The sequence below is a fragment of the Alligator mississippiensis genome, chromosome 7 (assembly GCF_030867095.1).
Source record: "Alligator mississippiensis isolate rAllMis1 chromosome 7, rAllMis1, whole genome shotgun sequence".
NCBI lineage: Eukaryota > Metazoa > Chordata > Crocodylia > Alligatoridae > Alligator > Alligator mississippiensis.
This window is the reverse complement of record NC_081830.1, coordinates 63174203-63198564: the sequence shown is the minus strand read 5'-3', so window position 1 is coordinate 63198564 and position 24362 is coordinate 63174203. Positions and strand designations below refer to the sequence as shown.

General features: G+C 41.5%; 1 protein-coding gene across 16 annotated transcripts in view; it reads right to left on the bottom strand.

Annotated features, from left to right (window-relative positions):
- MBNL1 (muscleblind like splicing regulator 1) overlaps positions 1–24362 on the bottom strand; it is a 210398-nt gene that overhangs the window by 37877 nt on the left and 148159 nt on the right. For 10 of the 16 annotated variants that reach the window (XM_059731046.1, XM_014602824.3, XM_014602818.3 and 7 more), the window contains 3 exons: positions 6046–6216; positions 4586–4696; positions 3694–3750 (listed from right to left, as the gene is read on the bottom strand). In XM_059731046.1, coding sequence (XP_059587029.1) covers positions 3694–3750; positions 4586–4696; positions 6046–6114 — 237 coding nt within the window. In that variant the 5' untranslated portion in view covers positions 6115–6216. Of the gene's footprint in view, positions 1–3693; positions 3751–4585; positions 4697–6045; positions 6217–15222; positions 15422–24362 lie in introns of all 16 variants that reach the window. The other 6 variants (XM_014602820.3, XM_014602821.3, XM_014602822.3 and 3 more) reach the window with 3 other exon arrangements.

Sequence of the window (24362 nt, the reverse complement as noted above, 5' to 3'; positions counted from 1 at the left end):
TGAGACCATTTCTACACCACCTCCGGGGTGCCCCCAGACTGCTACCAAGAAGTATATCCCATCTACATGCTCCCACCTCGTGTGAGCCTTATCAGCCGTATCTACACATTCATTAATGCTCCTTTGCTACTGCACATTAAAATTAGTACCTCTGGGCATTTTCATATGTGCTCCAGAGGTAGGGGAGGGGGGCAGTGCTTTAATTAGAGTGACTCCTAGATAAAGCACCCCCACTACCATTTTTTAAGTATGGGGATACTGATACACGACACATATGAGGCTGCTGGAGTGTGGCAATTGCCATGCTCCAGGAGACTTGATTAATTGAGTCTGCTCCGATGTTCTGGAACTCCCGCACATCAGAGCAGCCTCTGTGCTCATTTATAGGTGCCCTCTAATGCGAGATACTAACTAAATGCACATTGGGCTAATCTGATACGCAGTAGTGAAAGTGCATGCTTTTTTCAGTGAAAATGTGCAGTAGCCAAATTTTACTTCACATTACCATATTAGAATGGTTTTTTGCCATGATGGCCTAATGCGCAGTAAAATAGGCTACTACTGCGCAGTAAAGCACACATATATATGTGACCAGTGTATGGCAAATGCTAGAAGTAAGGCAATAATACATCTATACAAACATTCATGGTATTTTAATGAACAATCTTGCTCCCATTGAAATGTCAATGGAAACAAAATGATGCCCCTGATAGGAACACAAATAAATCAGCACAATTCTGTAATTTAAATATTCTGGGTGGTGCTGAAAAGTGGAAATGTGATGCACTGAGAAGCCTGAGGGAATTATTAATACTGTATTTACTCAAATAGAAGCCTACCCTGATTATAAGATGATCCTCAGCAATTAGATTCAATATATGGAAACTTTATAAATTTGTTACAATTTTCCAAGTACAGAATCTAATTATTGGAGGTTTGGTTTGAATTTGTCCCCCTCCTACTGCTACAACAGGGAAAATAAACCTGGGGAGTCAGTTAGCCCTTTTGCCCTCTGCTTCTCCCCAACTTTTTCCCCTGGCAACTCTTTTCCCCTCACCTTACTGTCAAACCCTGCTCTCCCTTTGCACATGAAAGTGAAGATCAAATCTGATAAACGATGACCTTGAAATTAAATATAGTTGTCACAATTTGCATATAGTACCCATATACTTAGTTCATCTGCATTAATTCCTTTTTACTTTTTTTGGAAACTGCTGTAAGTTTTAGCACAGGTACTCCATAAACACACTTTTAAGCAGCACTTACTTATATAAGTACTTACATATAGTAAAAATTATGCATAATATTAGTCTAAAGCCAAAGGCTCATGATTTAGTATATAGTTCATTGGGCTGGGCTCCAGCAGAGTCAACAGAACTTCAATTCATCCTAACCCCACAGCTCAGCCCTGTTCGCTATGTATGTGTTCTCCAGATATGCCCCACAAAGGATTCTTGTGCTAATTAGGCCTCCATTTATGACTGGAGCCAGATGTTCTTGTCATGAATCCTGGGATGCTCCAAAAAACTATATGCAGATGAGGTGTAGGGCAACCCTGTCTCATGGAGGGCAGGGCCATGCTAATCATATGCAATAGTCATGCTCAGTGTTGGCTGCGTTTAATCAGCTTCATAGTTAGTTTCCATTACTGAGCATACGCTACTTTTGGCAACAGTTCAATAACAGACAAGGTATCTAACGTGGTTGCTTTGTATGCAATCATTAGACAAATGGTTTTCCCCCAATGTCAAATGTGGGGGAGGTGGGAAACATCATTTTGTATTCAAGTAAATATAGTATATATCCATGGAGTTTACTAACAGTCTTTCTGACTTTAGTGAGATCATTGTGCTTAATACACATAACATTTAGCAATTTCTACAGTGTCTATTGTAATAGGGACCTCATTTTTTCTTAAAGCTTCTTTACATTAGAGAGAGGGCATGAATTCTGTAAAGCATGGTGACCTCTTAAACGTAATTAAATGATCTTGAGACCTGTTGGTCTTCTGGAAATTCAGAGTGAAAAAACAAGCATCTCCCTGGATTAAAAGTCAGTACAACTTGAACATGAGGAGGATTTTGCCTCCTTAAAAAGTGTCTTTATGAGCTGAGACTGAAAATGATTGTACTCTGTTCTGCTGGACTGTCTTAAAAGTGTAGTAAGTCTAGATATTGGTCAGCATCACCACAGTGAAGAAACTTAGGAGATGATGGACTCAGCACCACAGGAAAATATTGCTCAAGCCCTGCAGAAAGTCTATACCCCCTTTTTTATCTCAATTCTCCAAAATTTTGCATTAGATGAGTACTTAAGTGGTCATGCCTTAGGCTTATGAACTTAAATTTTAGCTTCCATTTTCAAAATGTTGGGCTGTCCAAATAAAAATGGCTACTATTACTATAGTGAAAGGCAAAGTAACATTTCTCTTACTATGTAGGATTTTTGTTTTTTGGAACTGATACTTATAGAAAAGATATTAAGACTACAATGTTAGCCCTTAATGTTGCACTTGTACATATATGTAACTTTAAGGTCTCCATGAAAGCAGTGGGATGCCAAGTTGCACACTTCCTAAGTACTTTCAACATCAATTAATTTTTAGTATCTTGCTAATACCAGGTTGGTAAAATATCAGTCAGGTATCTTACTAGGAGTATACCATTTAAAAAGTCAGCCTTGATTGTTTATTTCGTTAGAATTTTTAAACCAAAGTTTAAAGCATACATTTTCAAGTTAGTTTTACAAAATCTAAGTATGATTTAAATGAATCATTAAAATAACTACAAAAAAAAATCAAATGAATTAAATCATGGGCTATGTCTGTACCCACTTGCCTCTACTGACAGACAAGAGCCATCAGTGCCAAGCCACCGTGTAAACCCACACACTGCATATACATCCACACACTTTTAATGGCTCCATTCATTCAGCAGCTGGATCGCCAGGAGGCAAAGTGCTCTGTGGGAGGGCACCAGCTACTGAGTGGATCCCAGGTACCAATCAATGGACTATAGGGGTGTAGCTACACACATCTGGAACTGACTTCCGTAGCCTCAGTCCACTCAGCAGAGGTAGAGTACCTCTGCCAGCAGAAAAGAGGGCATGCAACAGCAGAGGGACACTGAGTATGTTCTGCCAGGAAAACTTTATAATTTAGACTAAGCCTTGCTTTGAACTGTTCTACCATATGGGAAATCTACTGACTCCATCAGAGAAACAGACCATGTCTAAGGGACAAGAAAAGAACAAAAGTAAATAAACTGGAAAAAAAGAGAGAGAGAAATATATCTTTCTCTATTTCTTTCCCAGATATAGCATTCACAAGTACGACTTGTAGCAAAAATCATTATAACATTTGTCAAACAAACATATGATTTTTAAGAACATGCGATTGATTCCTAACTTGGAGCTGCTCTATAACGTAATTCAGTTTACTTTTTAAACCATGTAATTGATTTTTTTAAAACCAGACATATCAAACAGAACAAGAATTAAAACAGAATTCTTTATGAAATATTTCTTCTAGGGATACTCTGTAATAACATTTGTTTTAGCTGTACTAAAAAAATTATTTTAGAACAAATATATTAGAAAGGCATCCATTTGCAATCAATATTGTGGGTACAAATAAAACATATACTGCATGCACATGGCTTTTGAAAGTAAAAATGATATTATTTTTGTACTCACGTTATGATATAGTAAAACTGCATCTGCAAGTATTTTGTCCCTTAATGCGAAAGAGTTCTTTGGACATAAACAAAATCTTTAGAATATTCAAATCCTGTCCTCTATTACAAATTGCACAAATGCAACAGAAGACAGAATCTAGCCTACTGACTTTAATAATAAACTGTTACATCAATTAACATTTGTTTATCTTGGCAAAGACTAATATTTCAGAGGATTGTTTTCAAATAGAAATGTTATTTCAGTTTATCTTTAGGCTCTCTATACTGCTGATATGTATAAAGCAAAAGACAAAGGCATTTGGCTAAACAATAAGCAAATAAGTGTTTTAATTACAGGACTGTGTATTACTGCCATCATTTTCAAAGCCTCTCTCTAGATTTGGATGGCCAAGTTTTCACCTGGTCCAAAACTTGAATTTGCTTATACAAGTGGCATAACAGGGCACTCCAATGAGGAAATAAATAGCTTCTTGGGCACGCAAACCACTTGTATGTTTACATTTATGGGTTCAGGGACAAAAAAATAGAGAGTAAAGAGTAATTTGGGGCTACTTTGATGACATAACCCATGAGGTACGTTTCTTTACTTGAGTTATCTGTGAAATCAAGCAAAGACTATGATTATTTCATATCAGAATGCACAAAGTAGTCAATGGTGCCAACTCAGAGGCTGAGGCCTTTGGCAAGCCCCCATTTTTAGGAAAGACCACATTACCATCTGGATTATACGTTCTTTAGTCATCTCCTATGTTAGTATTGTGACTTAACATCCTGGTGTTAATACACTAACATGGGTTTAATTACTTTCCTTTAAAAAGTATTTAACCAGCATTATTTTTAGTTTGAAAAAAGGCCTATCAAAACAAAATTAAAACATAACATGTTCTCACCTTGACTGGGTTGTATTGATAATTGGTATCAGTGTCGATAAAATATGGAGATCCCTCCCACCTTGTACTGCACTCCCCCCCTCCTTTTTGGAATGACTGAGGCATAAAGTTCTATGAGAGAATAATAATTGTATTAACTAATTAAAACATGATAAAAATAATGACCTGTATTTTAGACCCACACAATTATGATAACTCTTGATCTGATTTTTTGGCAAAGTTTCTACTTGTACTTATGGGAATTCTAAATTATTACTACAGTATTTTAAAGTAAAAACAAAGTTAAAAAGACACAAATCAGACATTTTAATGCAGGTAGAGGATGGTGTTGAAGTGTGAATTCTACTTCAGGAATCAACTGCTATAGCAAATTAGGGGAGCAGTCAGCTCAAATATTTGTATTGAATGAGAGACGTTCTGTCATTATGCTGCATTATTCTGTCTTGTGTAGAACATATTGGCCCTGCTCGTATGTTTACTGGTGTTCTCTAAGAGTTGAATAGTTGTTTAGCTGTAAAGGACTCTGGACCAAATTTATCATCAGTTTTACGCAACAGACCTCACTAGAATTACATCATGGCTTTATCTAGCACTGTGTGTTCAGCTCCCAACTATGTATGTAAATGGTTGGGTGATGACAGTCATGTTTATATACACTGAATCAGCAGATCACTGCAGAAGCATAAACTAACCAGCTTCCAACTTTTCTGATACGTCACGTTGGGCATATTTATCAAATTATCAGAAAAGCAGAATTTGTTATCCATTGAATAGGTCATGTCAAGACCAGAGAACAGATTTCTAATAGACTCTCCTCACTACTTAAAAGTCATGGTTATGCTTACGTATCTATCTGCCAGGCTTAATCAGCTGATCTTGCATATCAAATTGCAACTGAACATACAGGGCTAACATACAGGACTTTCCAACTTTAGCTATTCACATGCTACTGGGAAAACAGTTCTATTATAGCAAGAAATGCTATAAGAAAGGTCCCTTTCATAAATGGGGACCTGCCAATGGGATTCCTTTTGAAAAAGGGGGAATTTTATTTACCATAAACTTGTTATATTTTCATTTTTAAATAGAAAGTATAATAATTTAACATTGCCTATAGCACACAGATTATGCATTAGCAAAGTACATTTGCAGGCACTCTAGATGGAAATATTCATATTTTTTTCCAATTAAGGCTCATATAATTAAATCAACACAACATGAAATAATGTTATTGCAGGCAAGGTAAAATAAAGCCCTATAAGTGGATACAGGAAGGAACTTTATTGTACCCACGTTCTCCATCAATTAGTGGCTCATAGCAAATTTTCTGGCATTTGCTAGAATCTGATCCCAGCTCATTCATTTCAGCCAAAGTCTACCTGCAATCACCTGGCTTGTAATTATCAGTGGCTCTTTACTGTGTTGCTCTACTGATTAACAAGAATCAAAAACATGCTTACCACAGGTTGCAATGGGGCACCAGGCATCATGGCATTGGCTAGTTGCATTTGCTGGGCCAGCATGGCCATATTCTTTTGCTGAATCAGGTTATTGCGCCCATTTATCTCCAACTGTGTTTTTAAGTGTGGGGGAGGGTGAAGATATTTGCAGTTTTCCCTTGAGCATCGACCCTAAACCAAGAAGAAAGCAAAACCATTCTTGTTAAACAGTCACAGGGATATCTACCTTCTTTATAACATTCTTGCTAAACAAAAGAAATTAAAGATGTAAGGAAAAAAAAAAACCCTCCAGGTAATTCTGTGTACTGCCAAATATGTAAAACAGCAACTAAAAATAATCGATTTTAGCAATGACAGCATATCACTAATTCATAAATTGCTGCAGTGTAGCCTTAGACAACTATGTATACCTCAAACAAGCTAAGATAAGCAGAAAAAACCTCACACATCTTTTCTGTGGTACCAAGTTCTTTTTCACTGAAAATGAGAACCAGAGCACTGAGGCTTTCACATCCAACCCACAAATCCATTTCCACAAGTCTGGAGAATGGCAGCAGGTTAGGTGGTTAGACATCCAACAACATGGTACAGTTTGACTTCAGAAATGAAGAAGTAGAAGTGATATTTGAAACAACCTAAAGATTCTTGTCTGTCTGTATTACAACCACAGCACGAAGGAAGCAGTGAAAAGTTAGTAGGAGCAGTATTCAGAAGGCAGCAAATTAGTAGGGAAAGAATGCTGTGAACTAATGAAGCTCTGCTTCTCTGATTTCAGCTGTAACATAGCACTTCTGGGGACAAAAGTTAGGATGCATTTTGGTTCATCTGCACATTGCATGTTAGGCCTAAACCATTTCCTCTTATTTTGTCATGAAACTCTGACATATGATATAGAATACACTGCTAAATTACTCTGAATTAAAACAACTCCAGCAACCTGAAATCCAGTCCAGTTAAAAAGTGATTTTGAGTAATTCTAGGTATAAGAGGTCCCCCCTGCCAAGAAAGTATATTTGCTTGTTTTTTTCAGAAAGGTTTTCCCTGTTCCTGTTACTTCATGAAAGGTTCCATGCATAGCAAACAATGATAACTTAAGTCAATGTTTTCAAAAGAGCCCTCTGATTTTGGGTGTCTTTATTTCTGGGGTCACAGATTGCCCTCCCTACACCCTGCATCCACCCTGGGGGCTTGTTTTCAGAAGTGCAGAGAAGTTAGTACTCTAAATACCTCAAGTGAATGGAAACTGAGGGTGTGCTGCATGTCTACAAACTAAGCCCACATTTTCTTGAACTGAGTCTAAGAAGAAGGTACCTAAAAGCACATTCTGAAAATTCTGACCTTTTCAGTCATTCTGAAAATGTGTCTCACTCTCTATGAAAGAGAAAGAACTGCCTAGACACACAAGGCTGCCAAATGCAAACAAGCAAATTAAAAAACAGGGGGAACCCCACTGCCATGCCAATCCCTTCAGCTAATTTCTGTCATAGTTGTTTTGTAATAACGCTTACCACACGTGGACAAACCAGTTCCAAAAAGCAATATGATTTTAAATGGATGGCACATCCCTTTAACATATCCTATTAACTTAGAAAATACTTATCAACTAATATACACTAACCATTCTTTAAGCTTGCAACAACGGAGACCATAATTCCACTGAGGCACTAAATCAACTGAAAAAAACAGAAAGAACTTTCCTTTTTTCCTTTACCTTTGAAATAAATCCAAACAGAAGCAGTGACAACGAAAAACAGAGCCTTAATTTAGACAAGGGATTTTTTTTTTTTTTTATCAAGCTTTGCTTTGATTTTTCAGGAAACAAATTAATTCAATATAGTTTGACCTTAAACTGTAATTTTGCTCAGAAAGCTACAAAGCGTACACTTGTTATAAGATCTGCCAGAAATCTAATTTGAACAATCATTTTCAGTTCTCTTAAGTCAGGATAAATGGGGTTTTTTTTTCTACCCATCTGTCTCTTCCTTTTGGCAGTCCAACTTAGACGAACCTGATTTTCACTGCTGGCCAACTGGCATTTGAATGATCTTTGCATAGTACATTATAGTACTGATAATGGGATTAACATAATTCTTGGGATGTCTTTAAGGTTATGTATCCAGAGTACAATGTTTGTGCTATAAAGAATACTGCTCAAAAAACATAGTTTTTAGAGCACCTGTTTATAGTTATTTTGAGCACTTTTGGGAATGAAATACAGTTTCCATTACACAATTCAACCGACATCCAGAGAAACCTAGACCTACTAGTTAATTGTAGTCACAATGGAAAACATGCAGATGAGCAAAACTATAGCATTATCACAGTGGTCCTTCACTACAGAGGTATGTCAACATCTCACCTATAGCTTGTTCTACCAGGCCTTAGAGGGTCACATATTATTATTTTGTCTTTATCATAGGGCCTAGGTATTCCAGTCATGATCCAGGGTCATACTGTACAAGGTGCAGGACATAGTACATAAAGGTGGTCTACTTCCCAAAAATGAGGATGATCCTGTGTTAGTCAGAGGTAAGCTAAGGAAAGATAAAAATTTGTCCATGGTGAGGTGGTACAGAACTGTCTGGAAGAATTATGTTCCTAACAAACTGATTTTGAGGCCATTCGTACATCCAGAAGGCATCACAATCTCTATAGCGATTAATATTAGGGTTGCACCGATAAAGATTTTTTTGGCCAATACTGATGGCCGATTATTAACCAGCTATATCAGCTGATACCGATCCGATAGCTAATATGCAGCCCAGCAACTTGGAGTGTAGCATCCAGCCGATAGGTCTCTGGGGGTGAAGGGGCAGATTGAGGTGGCCACGGTGAGGGAGGGAGTGGGGCTGAGGCAGGGAAACAGGCAAGGGCAGGAGCAGGCACTGCCCAGCTGGGACAGGGCAGGGTGCTGAGCGGAGCCACAGGCTGTTCGTCTGAGAGGTGCAGGGGGGGGCTGGCTTCAGCAAATTTCTGGGGGGGCTGTAGCCCACACCATAGCTACCCCTTGCAGCGCTTCTACTGCCCCAAGTGCAGCCTTGGCCCAACACCCCTGCTGGGAAGAGGCGGGTGCTGCCCTTGGCCCCAAGCTTGCGGAGGGCAGCCCACCCTCACCCCACACACAAATCCAGGGGCACATGCCCCTCGTGCCTCCCCCAGAGGGGCTCTGCAGCGGAGCAGAGCTACCCGCCCTTGCTGACCCCTGGATGAGCCGCCTGCAGCTCCACCCCACGCTCCACTTTGCCCCGACTAGGCAGCGCCTGCCCCTGCTCCACTCCTTCCCTTACTGTGGGGTGGGGGCCTCGATCTGTCCCCCCCATGGCCCTCCCCCATGCCCTTGCTCCCTGATAGGTTTACTAGCTGGATGCTGCTCTCCAAGTCACTGAATTCCTGGCCATGTGCATGCTGTAGCTGCACACATGCACGCGACATTTATCAATGACATTATCAGCTACATTGGCCAAAAAACCCCAATTGCTGATAATGTCAATTTTCCTTTTATTGGTGCCGATCTGATATGGAGCGATATATCGGTGCACCTCTAATTAATATGGCCTTCAGGAAGGACTGCCTCACCCACTCCCTGATAAGATGTGAGGGCAAAGGACAGAAGGTTCCAGTCTAGTCAAATTTCTTGGGATGCTGGAACAGACAGACAGCTTTTACAGAACTACAATGAAGAAGTGCAGGGGTTTACAAGGAGCAATGTGTCTACACTGCTATGTTAATTAATTCATAACAAATTCATTTTGTTACCCAGACATTAGATGGCATGGTTTACCCTGCTTGTCATAGAGCTCATAGCATGAGGCAGAAAAAGCAACCCTACAGCAGAAAAGGCTATGCTACAGCAGAAACTACAGCCACACTACAGCAGAAAAAGCAACCCTTCCCACTGCATTTTTCCCTTTGAAACCACTTCATGGATGGACACAACTACAGCCATAACTGTCTGAGGGGCCACCTTTTAAAGGAAGGGACTATGAAGGATCCTTTAGAGAAAAGATAAGACATCTCCAGCCTTTTTCAACAGAACTGCATAGAATCACAGTGAAAAACCCTTCCTTTGAGATGCCTGGTCCTTGACCCAAAACTGGCCTCCCTCAAAGAAATCCCAGGATCAATAGGAAGCTGTCTTTGGGGTCTGAATTAAAGAGAATCTCACCATTTTTATAGGCAACTGATTTCTAGGCAGAGGATGTGATCCAAGCCGAGTGCAGGCCTGGGGATCTCGGGCATGAGAATTATTTCCTGGTAAGGCACTTGAATTGGGCTAAATCTGCAAGAATGCCAACTACACAGTACTATTCTGAGCCCCAAAATATATATACTGATATCTTTCCTGTACATTTTTTAAAGTAAAAATAGAAGGCCACAGACTTTTGATATATTTGGCATGTATTTAAAGCTGTATTTGCACCCTTAAAAGCACTTGATTTTAAGCTTTTATAAATCCCCAAGAATAGCACCCATAACATTTTAGCAACATGCCTCCTTTATGGTTCTTTGGTCATTCCACAAATGAACATGTACCTAATACTAAATGACAAAAGTTCCTCCTAATCAATTTTTTCCTCTATAAATACAGAACATTTGCTCTACATATATCACTTTGTTGCATTTGACTTCAGCCACTGATTTTTTTAAACAGGTATCTTAAAAAAAAGAAGCCCCAAAACCAAACAAAAAACCAAACAAAAAAAAATCCCTCACCTTGCTTCTTCAATTATGTTTTGTTAAGCTATCTTACAAATGAGGATAGCACTTAGAGGACAGAGCTAAACAATGCATCCACTGTAGCATAAAATCCATACATTCTGCATGATGTCTCAAACACTGATAAAGGATGACCTTATTGGCCAACTATCACATCTAACTAAAATTGCAGAAATTTAACAAGACTGTGCTGATCGATCAGACATATTGCAGCTAGCTTCAAAAACCAGCCAAGGCTCTCATTTTTCAATAAGAATTCCACTTTGAAATAGCTAGCAAGGGTGGTATAATCTAATTTGGTTTTGTCACCTAGAGATAATCCTGTCTATTGTTACAACAGGCTGTAGCCTTATCTAGAAGACATAATGGATGGGCAGCATTAAACATAAGCCCTTGGCTGCAACTCAGTGGCTATTCACCTAGATACACTAAAGAGCTGCAGTGTCAGTTCTGTTTTGCTGAGTCACTTTATTAAATCCATCTTTGTTTCATTACAAGACTGGCTGTAAATGTCATTTTAACTTTATTTGTGTTTAGTTCAGCAGCATATGAAGAGTCACAAAGGATCACAGGAGAGAAACTGGTAACCAGAAACTGAAGTGACCCTTACATCTGCAGTGTTTTAAGACAGGAAAGCTTTGAGTTACCCTTAAAGCTGGCAATGTACTTCATGCATCTTGGAGATGTTGTGCCAATCTGCTTTTCAGGTTTCTTCTTCCTGGCCCTATGGCCTCTATAGAGGAAGAGTGACTTCAATCTATTATACACACTATTGTTGGACAAGAAGCTATGAATGGATGGTAAGAGTGCACAAGGCATGACACTGATCTATACATTTGGTCAGTGAGACACTGTAAACCCAGGGTTTATAGCTAGGATCACGCCTCTGGGATAGCACAGTTTTTAAAGGCATGTGTCTTCACTTGCATCAATGGTATCATTCCAAATTGCATCCAGTCTGAAACCAGAATCAGCCTATTCAATCTTAAGCTCCATAACCATATGCTACTGAATTTAAGAATGATTAGATGGGAACTGGGGAAATCTGGCATATGTAATGTTTTTATTCAATTGTGAAAAATGGACTCTCTAGTTAGCTTGTCCAAATGACACAAAATTCATTTAATAAAAGCACAGTAGGAGCTTCTTAAGCAACTAAAGATTTGTTATAACTTAGAAGACACAGGACACTGGGATAAAGGGTTATAATTGGTGTCCGTTTCTCTCATAGCATATTCTCAAATGTCACCAACAGTAAAAGAATAAAGTTAGGATGCTGTTAATGACCACACTGAAAAATACAACAGTATTTGTGGATAAGAGAGGAACAAGTGGTCTAAGAAAAGTGTCATTTTCACCGGAAGCATAAGGGAGCCAGTTCAATGGTTTATGTAAGCGTTAGGATACCATTAGATCATTAAATAATATGCAGCATATAGTAAATAAGGGGTGAGGGCTTATAGAGGGGGGAAATCCATAAGGGGTGTGTGTGTGTGTGTGTGTGTGTGTGTGTGTGTGTGTGTATCTGGAAGTATAAAACTTCAGGTACACTGTTGTTAATTCAAGCAGATGGATATATAGATCTCAATTTTCAACATTACCATAAATGCAGATGGACAAAACATGTTCTCAAAGAAGCATATGTTGTGCACATGCAGAAAGACAGATTGTGTGTCATTCCCTGACCCTGTGGCGTTACAGTTGTCCTGAAGTATCTGTACAACATAACTGAAACTTTTCCTCTAAAGAGTAAGTCAACAGGATGACATGACTTTGGGGTTTAGATGCACAAATCCCAATCTTAATGGGAAGGTATAATTATGATATTCCAAATTATTACTGTAAACACATTTGAGGGCAGATTCTCATTTACAATCTACATCCTTTATACGGTCTGAGTGGCAAACTGGCAGTGGTCACCAAGCTGAAAATACAGATGGGAAATTCTAATTGGTAAGAAACTTGTAGAGCCAGCCTTGTCCCAAAATACAACAGCCCCAAGGTAGATGCATGTTAGAAAAGGAAGAAGAAGTGCCAGTAATGGGGCAGAGCTTTGTTCCATAATGGCAATTTAGAGCTGATACATAAGGACAAAAGCCAACTGCCAACAGCATAGAACAGCCCCTAGGCTGACATAAGGGTCAGAATAGCTTGACAATCATGCAAGCATAACTAGAAACCTGACATCTGCCTTCCCCTCTCTTCCATAATGAGATATCTTGACTCAGGAGAGAATATGGCCTTTAATTTCTAAAGATTCATTAAAACAAGTGATGGATGACCCTGTGGTCTCACCTTTCAATAACTCAGTGAAATCATAGGCAGGTGTTTAAATAATTTTTTCCCAAATAAACCAATCTAGTTTCAACAGATGACTTTCAGATCATATTTAATACAGGTTGTGTTCTACTGGAATGCCTCAAGTTTTGTCTAATTTTCTTTCATTTTAAATTGGTGTAAATGATTCCAGCCAGTGACTGGTAACTAACAGAAACTGCCCCCCTCTCCTCCCTCCCAGACATTTACTAGCTGCCTGAAAGATGACATTTTACACTGGTACAGTGTACAAATCAGACCTAAATACTGCTAAATGTGTAATGTGAAAGAATTATGTAAGTCTTCCCTGATTTAGCCAATTTTAAAGTGAAAACAAATCCAAGTCACACATACAGATTGTTTTTCTCCTCTCCCATGTCTCCCTGACTTTTTATTTTCTCTGTCAACATTTTATGTCCATTCATTGCATCCGGCAATGTAGGCTGCAGCCTATGCGTGCAAATGAGTCTTACTTTAAGTCACCTAAACCTGAGTTGGAGTCTGTGCATGCAAGCATTCACCACTTGCCAGGAGGAGATGCAGGCAGCTGGAGGCAAGTTGGGGAGAAGGAGCTGGTGGGTTTGGGAAAAGCTGGCTGGTTAGGGAGAAGTAAAAATAGCTCGGTCCAAGTCTGGTGGGGTAAAAACAACACAGCCTGGGACTGTAGAGAGTGGATGGGCTTTCCCAGCCCTGGGGCTGTGCTGGGAACATGTGCAAGCAATCACTAGGTGGGGTTAACCCCATGCTGATCTAAAGGTAGTTCACTTCTGACAAAAATGAACTTTAAAATGGCATGCCATTTTTAGGGTGACCTAAGCCCTGTGAAAGCTTGCACACCTAGGCACTTAGCCATAACCTTGGTTAGGGTGATCTGTATGGAGTGCCTAGATATACCCTATGAAAGCTTATGTCTATCTAAAAAAGTTAGTCTTTCAGGCATCAGTCACCCTGCTCAGCCTTCTGCCTAATATATGGCTAGCTATCTCCCTTTAGTGGAGAATTTTTGAGAGAGAAGTCATGCATAGGGAGACTTAAAACTAAGTGCTCCTTCCTGCATGCTGCTAAAGGTCTTCACAGTAAGATGCTGAACACGCTGAATTCCCGTTAAATTTGACAGCAGTTGTCGTTCAGCACGTTGAAGGACTGGGCTTTTGTGCGACAATAGAACCTTCTCTGAAGACTAAACAGATAAACAATACGCGCAATAGGGCTTGCTATTTAATATGTATAATAAATTCAGAGGTTTTATGGCCAGCACAGAGCATTCTGATTATCTGGTCTCATCTCCTGTATAACACCAAAGAACCTTGTTCAAAATTTTGGGCATCGAACTCTTACTTATATATGAACAGCAGAATATCAGATGACAAATCCAGTTTAGTTAAAAGACTTCTAGTGATGGAGTTGTTTCAGTGATTAATTACCCTCCCATGAAGTCATGCATCTTAGTACTCATTGAAATTGGGCTGCCTTCACTTTCCAGCTACTAGATTTTTAATTTTCATTTTTTGTTGTAAGTTTAAAGAGCCATGTACTATAAGAAATCCCATCCTCTGGAAACACTTATAGACTGTGATTAAATCACCCTTATCCATTTCTGGATTAACTGACTGAGCTTCTTAAGTATTTCACAATTAAATTGGATTTTCCAAACCTTGAATCGATCTTGTGGCTCTTTTCAATTTTTCAACATGTTTTTCTGAAAATATATTGGTCAGTAGAGTTGGACAATTTCTGATCACTAATCTTAAATACATTCCCATGCTGTCTGGAATACTGTAGCAATACATTTACAGTACTTAAATGCTACGTAGCCAGACCTTGGCTAATTAAAATTAATCTTTTTTTCTGTTAATTGGCTTCATCCTGCTATCTTTAGGTGGTGAAGAAGTACTCCTCACTTCATCAGAAATCCCAACGAGATCAATACTGCCCTTAAACACATCAGGCAAACTATATCTGGGCCTTATTAATAAAGAAAGAGAGAAAGATGATGCAATCCAACTGCCTGACTTGGACGTGTAAAGAAGTATCATAGTTGGGACAAAACACATTATCAATATACTATATTCTAGACTGATAATCAGAAAGGAATTAGGTTCATACTTATCATCAGGAATGTTAGAAATGAGACTTAAAATTTACCCTTCTGATGTAAATGGCTGTGGTGTTCTGAGAGGAGATAGTGGTGGTGCAGATGGCATCACTGCTTCCAGCCTGGCTGGCCACGTGTTCCCCAACAGTGTCAACTCAGGTATGAGAATTCTCGAGCAAACTGTGTTTGGTGGCAGTGAATGAGTTGCTGTCGGGAGTTCTTCAGCTCCCTCTTCAGCTGTTTTCAGATCTTACAAACAAGCAGCAGCATAAGGCAAGGAACTGATTTATAGTGTTATACAAGCACAGGACAAGTGTGACAGTGCATCACTTTGTAGCTTTTGAACACTCAGAATACCTGCAATCCAGACAATTTTGCTATAGATACATAATTCAATCATGATATTCTGGCCACACTAACAAAAGTGCACTTCCTGGAGTAGAATGCCACCGAGCATAAGCAGTTCTGAATGCTTTTCTCCATGGAAAGTATCATTGTTAGCTGAAATATATCTAGTATGAAATAAAACATGACAATGCTACAGTCCAGTTTTTAAAAATAACATAAGGAAACACCGAAATGTGTTAAGAGGGGAAGCTGCTCTTCTATAACTGATACTGTGCTATTTTTATTCAACAGAAAAGCTACTACATTTCAGCAGAATTAGCAACTTAACATACTTAAGCATGAATGCATTCTCCTCTTAGTATGGAAGAGGCTAAGTTACTGTGAAGCAACTACCAAACACACAAATAGTCATTCTGTGGAATATAAGAGGCCCTAAAAATACCCTAATATATAAAATATATCTAAATTTAGAGAGATTTTGTTTATAATTTAAACTGGTTGAATAGTACAATACCTGTGTTTTAACAGGTTACCTGGCCAGGAAGTGGTATTTAACCACCCACTGCCAATTTTGCATAAAACTGTAAGGCACATTATGTATCTGTGATACACACACTGTATCACATTATGTAATTTACCTCCCTTCTACCAGATTATAATTACCCTTATTACAACACCACTTTATAACACTCAAAGTGCTTGACTCCTGACAACAGTGTTACAAAGATAGTGTGATGTTTGATACTGTAATTAGATTTTATGCACAGACTATTCATACATATGTATTAAAGAGAGATGAAGAATATGGAGATGTTATGAACCATAGTAATGTCAGCCACGGCGACCCTGTATCTTAATAAGTAGGAATGTGAAAGTGAGAGGGGAAAGCACACACGACTATCACATGATGTTTTTCTCTTGCTATCATATCAACAACATTTAGGCTGAAAGCCCAGGCTCTGCTAAATAACCAGCCTGAGTGTCATTAAATTAGGGCAGCATTATGTCTGCAATATTTTAAACTCTCTCTCCTTGGCAAAACTAGGGGACTCTGATTGGGTCTGCCTTTGCAGACCTACTCCAAGAGACCTGCCTTTGGAGACTACTACAAGCTTTCTGCCTCAGTGCTTGTCCCTCACATAGTTACAGTTTTACTTGGGCATCAGATACACCTTGTCCTAATGGGGTAGGAAAACAACAAGTCGCCAGCCAACTGCTGATGACATGCTTGTCTCAGTGCCTTTTGTTAAATGTTTACACAGAGCTGGCCTTAGGGACGGACAACTGCCCAGGCCGCTATGGTCAGGGAGACTGCAGGGCATCAGGGGGGCATCATGACACATGAACAGCACTCCATCCCTGCCCCGGCTGATCCCCACCCCCCACCTCTGGCCAGTGCTCAGGATGCAGTGGGCTGGGCAGTACAGGTGGCTGCAGGAACATATTCCTTGCCCCTTTGATGGGGCCAAGGAGATGCTCATAGAGCTGGGAACCACCTGCCTGGGAAGCTGGCCTCCCCATGCCTCCCCCACCCCGCCCTGGCTGGGACTGGCCATGCTGCTGTACAGGGGGTGTCACGATCACTGTAGGCCTCAGCAGCAGCTCCACATGGGTGCTCAGGCAGCAGCAGGCTGGGCTGACAGATGGCTGGTATCTGCAGTGTGGCAACCAGGGATGGGGCCACCTGCCCGGGCAGCCACGTTCCCCTGCCTGCCTCTGCCTGCTGACTGGGGGGGGGGGGTGGAGACAGAGGAGGCTGCTAAATTATGAGTTTGCTCAGGGTGCCATTTTCCCTAAGGCCGGCTCTGTGTTTACAGTTAGTTTGAATTAGGAGCCGACTACCTTTATGCTACTGACAAAAAGCAAGTTTATCAAATACTGAACTTTATTTAGTAGCAGCCTTGATTAATCAGGAACATTAAGCTGCGTAATAGGTACTGCAACCTTAGCACTTAAGGTGCCAATCATACGAGATCCCGAGAATGTCTTAAAAAGGCCCTGGAGTGTTTTTCTTCCCAGTAACTTGGACTTTTGCTGAGGGCATTTAGAACTGCTGAAGCTTGGGCCCCATCCACAAATGGCCAATCCAAGGTCAACAGATACACTCCCATTGCTTTACTGGGGATTTGGTAGGAATGCATAAAACTATGCATGGGGCTTTGAAAAGGAAGTAGATTTTATGCACGATACTGATAAATGGATTTTTTTTACTTTATAAATACTTATTTTTTCTCTCTCAATAGGGAATCAAGAATACTCTGAGTTGCTGTTTTCTCACCAATAGCTGGTACTTGGTCAGAAAGCCGACATATCTTTCCATAGCATGTCTCCCAGGAGGTGTGGATGGTATTCAGAAGAATGAGTTTATAACCCAGTAAGCCCTTCACACAAAAAGGTACTTATGCTCTCATCTGTCTTTTACTTTCTGCCTGTTAACAGCCAGCACCTATGCTGCCATATTTGCCATTGACTTTAATGGATACAGGCTAAGATTCTGCATACATGTTCTTTTAAGCATGGCTTTCATCTGTACTGGCACTCAGAGTACAGCAAACAGTGCTACTACTATTCAGAGATTGAAGTGAAAACAGATGTTACTGTGCTGCCCAAACAGAAGTTGCAGAATGCTGAATACACATTGCTTGCTGTTGCTAGCAGTACTAGAGTAACCAGGCACAACATTATTAAAAGGAAACTGGATTTGCATCAGGGCCAGAAATACAACAGACAAATAAAGGAAAAGGCACAAGGAGGAGCAATTGCAAAGGCAGCAACTGCAACAGAGAGCTCTCACACCACCGGGAGTTCAACCAAGAGCTCAGTAACAGGAGTGAACAAACCAGAGGTCAGAAGCACCTGTAACAGGATTCTGTGCAAGAGAAAATGACACATTCTCCTCTTACTCCCATGGAATGCCCCAAATCCCAAGGAATGTAAATTAAAATTACAGTAAGCACACAGAGCTGCATGTACTACAAATTGATCCTTGATTCATTACAAGTGATAAGCTACCCACAAAAATCACATGGACACAGATAGTTTTGTTGCACATTACTACTGTCAAAATAAAATATGCTGATTAAAATGTTTGGATTAAAACACGACGGCTAAAAAAAGTCATTTTACCAAAAACATGCAATTGCCTCAACAAGACTTTTTTCTTGATGTGATTTTTAATTATTAAAGTTAAAAATAAAACTTTCAAAATTGGTGAAAATGCCTCTATTTTCGCTTAGTTTTTTACTGTATTCCTTACAAAAAGGGAAAACAAAAAAAATAAACTTCCATTTTTAATATACTGACTTTCACTATTCAACGTTTCCTTTCTTTAAATAAGAGAAAGTAGAATTAACTTTTATTTTCCAGTTGGGAAACAATCAGAAAGTAGAGGAACACAGAAAAGTCCATTTTTCATGTTTTGTTACAGTTTTCCAACTAGCAAAAATAGAAGAGGCAGGAAAAAATGTTTTTTCCCCCACTTAATTTTTTTAATATCTTGCAGGAAAACCATTATTTCCTGACAGGAACCTTCTGAATGGAGAATTTTCCTGTTAAAATTCCCACAGGAAAAAAAAATCCATTTCTGGCCAATTCTAGTTATTGTATGGTAATAGAATTCCTATTTCAAATAAGTGTAAACATCTGTTCCTGACATCAGAACAGAACTACTTTTTTTACTCAAGCTGTCTCTCCTTTTGTAAAAATGAAAACATTTATTTGAAATGTTATCATTCCTTCCCTATTCTTGATATTTCACTGCCCTTACTCACTTTTATAATAATGGGGAAGAAATATTTCATATCTTGTATGAACCAATGTCATTCACTCAGAAATAAACAGAAAAAGCCTGTAATTTGACCACAGAAGATCAAGTTTAGAATCTAAATGCAATTAGGGTCTAAATGGAAAAAATTATTGAAGTTTGAGGGGCCTTTCCACTGACATTACTGGACTTTAGTGGATCAGGACTGTATGTTTACTGAGTACATGTTACAGATGCCACTTCGCAGTATGTTCAGAAGCCCTTCACTGATAAAGCATTTGGAGATATATTTGCTTATTTCATAAAACAAGTGTTGTTTGTGTGGAAAGGCATACAAGACAAAGAAAGATGTGTTAGGGTAAAGTTGGGACAACTGAATACTTGTTTTAAAATTTCAAAGAAGCCCTTGGGCCAAATTCTGTCTGCATAGATACGTACAGAAAAATACCACTAAAGTCATCTTTTTAAAAATCTGATCACTTTACTAGATCATGATCTTTGTTAAATTAAAAAAATATACATCTGGTGGCAACCATACTGAACAGCAAGACCTTTTGCTGCAGCCCAGAGGTAAATAAATAACCAAAGGAAATGGCCCCTTCCACTTAAAAGAATATTAGAAATAAACAAAACAAAAATGGTGGGATGGAGGGAAAAAAGAAAAAAAAATGGAGCTTTTTACCTGTGTGATAGCCTGCTCATACTGGCTAATTACACTTTGCATTTCTATAATGCCTGATAATAAAGGAGCTCAAAACACTGTGGGTGCATCCACACAAGCGTGCATGTACATCTTGCAGCATCTCAAAGCCCCTTGAGATGCTGCAAGAGGCACGTGCAGGGACAAAACATGTTTCCTGCACTGCAAGTTTGCAGTGCGGGGGCAAAATTAGACCCCTGGTCAAAAAAAAGCTGTAGGAGATAAAAGGTGGGCAGGGCACAGCCCTGGACCGTACCCAGAGGCAACTGGAGGCTTGGTCCTCCACAGAGACACTCTGGTAGCCAGCCAGTGTCTCTATGGCTGGCCCTCGCCCTTGTCTGAAGCACCCTGCCTGCTCATGCAAGGCAGACAGTGGTGCAAGCTGCAGGGACGTGGACCCAGGCTTCTGCTGGTAAGTAGGGGGTAGCGGGGGGCTAGAGGAGAGGGGAGTGGACAATGGGGGAACCCCCCCAGCCCTGCGCGTTCTCCCAGCCCCCCGGATTGCTGCCCCACCTGGACCCATCCCCCGCCTCCTCCCAAGCCCCTCCGATCACTGCCCCATCCAGCCCCATCCCCTGCCTGCCCCCCAAAACCTCCCATGGCTGCCCCACCCAGCCCCATCCTCCGCCTGTGCCACGAGCGCCTGCATCACTGCCCCACCCAGCTCCAGCATCCCAGCAATTAAAAAAAAAAAAGCCCCGCACTCACCAGTAGCAACATCTGTCATCAGAATCACTGGGGATTCATGGCAGAACCCTCCCACGCAGCACGGGGCCTAGCTGACAACCACAGCAGCCCCAGATGCCCGACAGTATGTAAAGCCACGCAGTGCCCTTCTGACCCCAGCCACACCAGTGGCAATGTGGGTGTCAGGAGGCCCGGGGCTGCCCCGTGCTGTGCAGGGGGGCTCTGCCACGAGGCCCCAGTGACCCCGACAGCAACTGCTACTGCTGGTGAGTGTGGGGCTTTCCTTTTTTTTTTTTTTTTTGAGTCCCAGACTGCTGGGGCTGGGAAGGGGGGGCATCAGGGGCAGGGCTGGGTGGGGGAGCCGTTGGGGAACCGTACTGCCCAGGAGGCCGGGTGGGCCGGGTGGGGCAACCATGGGTGTGGCTGCAGAACCTGGCAGGGGATGGGGCCAGGTGGGGCAGCAATCCTGCGGGCTGGGGGAGCAATTGGGGTGGGGCATATAGGCCCTGCAGGGGGGGAGTGGTACTCCCTGCAGGGGCCATGTGGCCCCTGTTGTGGGGGCTGTAGCCCCTGTGGGGAGGCTGTAGCCCTGTTGGGGCAGTTTATGAGCTGTGTAGAGGGGCTGTACCATGTGGAACATGGATTTTGGGGTAATTTACAGAGTAACTTTCAGATTTTTTTATTCAAAATAGGGAATACCAGAATTCCCGCTAGGACCCTGCCTGCTGAGAGCTGGCACCTTGGACCCAGCTGGAGGTGGCTGACCTCCTGGCCAATTAGGAAGAGAAGGACATGCTTTGACAGTTCAAAGCAGGCCACCATACTGCAAACATCTTCCAGGCGATAGCTGCCTAGATGGCCAGGCAGGGGTTACACATGGCAGTGGTGCCGCACAAAGGCCAGCTCTGCAGCCACAGCCCACTGGCAGCTGACCCAGAGGGGCAGATGCCTCTACTGGTGTGCAGTCCCCGTCTGGGTCTGGCAGCTGTGCAGCAGGTCACAGCTAGGCAGCAGCCCCCACTGCTAGACTGCTGCAGTGGGTAAAAAATGCATTGAACTCTTAGGGCTGTTTCAGCAGTCCAGCTGGCACAAGGGGTAGTGTCCCCTGGTACCAACGGCTGGGCCCCAGAAGCTCCTGAAAGTGAGTAGCCCTGAGCTACTTGACAGGGCAGCTTTCTGTACTGATGGGACCAGGACAGGGCAGCTTTATATACTACTGTGGACAGCACAGGTGCTGGTCCCAGGCTGCAGCTCCCCCTGGCTGCAGATCTAGAAGGAGCCAGGCAAAGTTATTTTGCTCCAAGTTGCATAATTTGCCTGACACCAAAGTGCATGTCCAGGTATGTGCACTGAGTCAAAAAGCCCCGGCTCAAATTTGTACCACTTCTATTTGAGCTGCTGCAAGCACACGTGCTTGCATGTGTGAACACGCCCTGTGAGTGCAAGCATTACTGTAGTTTGGGAACTTTCTATTAATAGGAGTGACAAAGCTGGGAATATAACTCAGATCTTCTAATTTATAGCTCTGTACTTCAACTGCAAGTTCACCCTGTGCTGTTTTTTAGGAACCTGTTCACTGTACATTAAACCAACCCTGTTTGGCTAGAATGAAAAACTGCTCTCTATTTTGTGCAGTTTTTCTTTTAAAAATGTCTAGTCACTGTTTCAGTCTGCAGTGTGGATCCTGAGGCTGAAGAATCTGACTTTTGTTTTGAGGCAGTGAGGAGGTACCTCTGGTGAATTCATAATTAGGCAGTCTGCACCATAGGACAGTACTTAAAAACAGTCTTGGCTCAAAGGAAATGTGGGCTAGACAGTCTCAGTACAATCTAATAGTGCTTCTTCTAACGCTCTGAAAAGCTGCAGTCTCTATAAACTGTGTTGCCAACATCAGATCATGCTCTTGGGAGATGAGATATAGGCTCGCACTGGATTTTCACATGCCAAAATAAGGATAATCAAACTCAGTGGTCACCCACCTCAAGCATACCCCAACAGTGAACAGCTCCCTGATGAAAAGAGTGGTAATGTCACCATCTGCAAAGGCATTACAGCTTTGAAAGAAACACCTCACTGACAAGATTCTTGCACTCCCTCAACAGGGATATTATAAAAAGGCTTGATCTAACTTCAGTTTAAGTCAATGGAAAGACTCCTGCTAACTTTAATGAAAGCCGGAAAGGGCACAGAACAAAAAAAAAAGAAAGGCAAAGTTAATATTATGAATGGGATTTTCCAGAACAGGACCTCAAATAAATATGTAAGTATGTGGGTTTTGAAGAACACTACAAATAGGTGGGTACAGAACAGGCCAGGATTTCGTATTTTAGATAGACATTCAGACTGGAAGGGACCTTGTAAGATCATCAGGTCCAGCCCCCTGCCCAAGGGACAGGAAGTCAGCTAGGGTCAAAGGATCCTACTGCCTAAGAAATTACCTGCTTGGTAGTACGGAAGCAGAAAGGGATCTTAGAGTCCTAGTGGACTCCAAGATGAATATGAGTCATCAGTGTGATGAAATCATCAGGAAAGCTAACTGCACGTTATCATGCATCAGCAGGTGAATGACAAATAGAACCGAGGAGGTGATATTTCCCCTCTATCGGGTGCTGGTCAGACCGCAGTTGGAATACTGCATGCAATTTTGGGCACCGCACTTCAAGACGGATGTGGATAACCTGGAGAGGGTCCAGAGAAGGGCCACTCGTATGGTTAAGGGCTTGCAGGCCAAGCCCTACAAGAAGAGAATGGGGCACCCGGACCTCTTCAGCGTTCGCAAGAGAAGGTTGAGAGGCAACCTTGTGGCCGCCTATAAATTAATCATGGGGGCGCAGAAGGGAATTGGTGAGGCTCTACTCACCAAGGCGCCCAAGAAATAATGGCCATAAGCTAGCAGACAGCAGATTTAGACTGGACATTAGGAGGAACTTCTTCACAGTTAGAGTGGCCAAAATCTGGAACAGGCTCCCAAGGGAGGTGGTGCTCACCCCTACCCTGGGGGTCTTCAAGAGGAGGTTAGATGGGTATCTGGCCGGGGTCATCTGAACCCAGCACTCTTTCCTACCTATGCAGGCGTTCGGACTCGATGATCTATTGAGGTCTCTTCCGACCCTAACATCTATAAATCCCCTCAAGATAAACATCTAAATGTTTCTTGCAAGTGTCCAGAGTAGGTGCTTGCACCACCTCTATGGGGAGTCCGTTCCAGGCCTTGGGGGCTCAGACAGTAAAGGAGTTTTTCCTTATGTCCAGCCTAAAATGGTCTTGCAGGAATTTGAAACCATTGGACCTTGTCATCCTTGGGGTGCTCTGGTGAACTGGTGTCCCTCAGATCCTGATGCATACCTCTTATGTACTTATAGGCTGCCACCAAATCACCCCTGCGCTTCTCCAGGCTGAAGAGTCCCATAGCTCGCAGCCTCTCTTCAAAAGGCCTGTTCTTTTGCCCTCTGATCATGCATGTGGCTCTCCTCTGGACTCTTTCAAGGATCAGGGAGGAAAAAAAATCCCACATTCTGGCCTGTTCTGTAGAAATGATCAAAAGTAATTCCTCATTTTGAAATATGGCACGTTAATTTGCCAGTGTGTGAAAGACTCAGGTACTTTATTATATAAATGCTGGTTTTCCTGTTACACCTAAATATTCAAAAGGCTTAACATACAAAAAGGCAGAAATAAGCATCACAATCTCT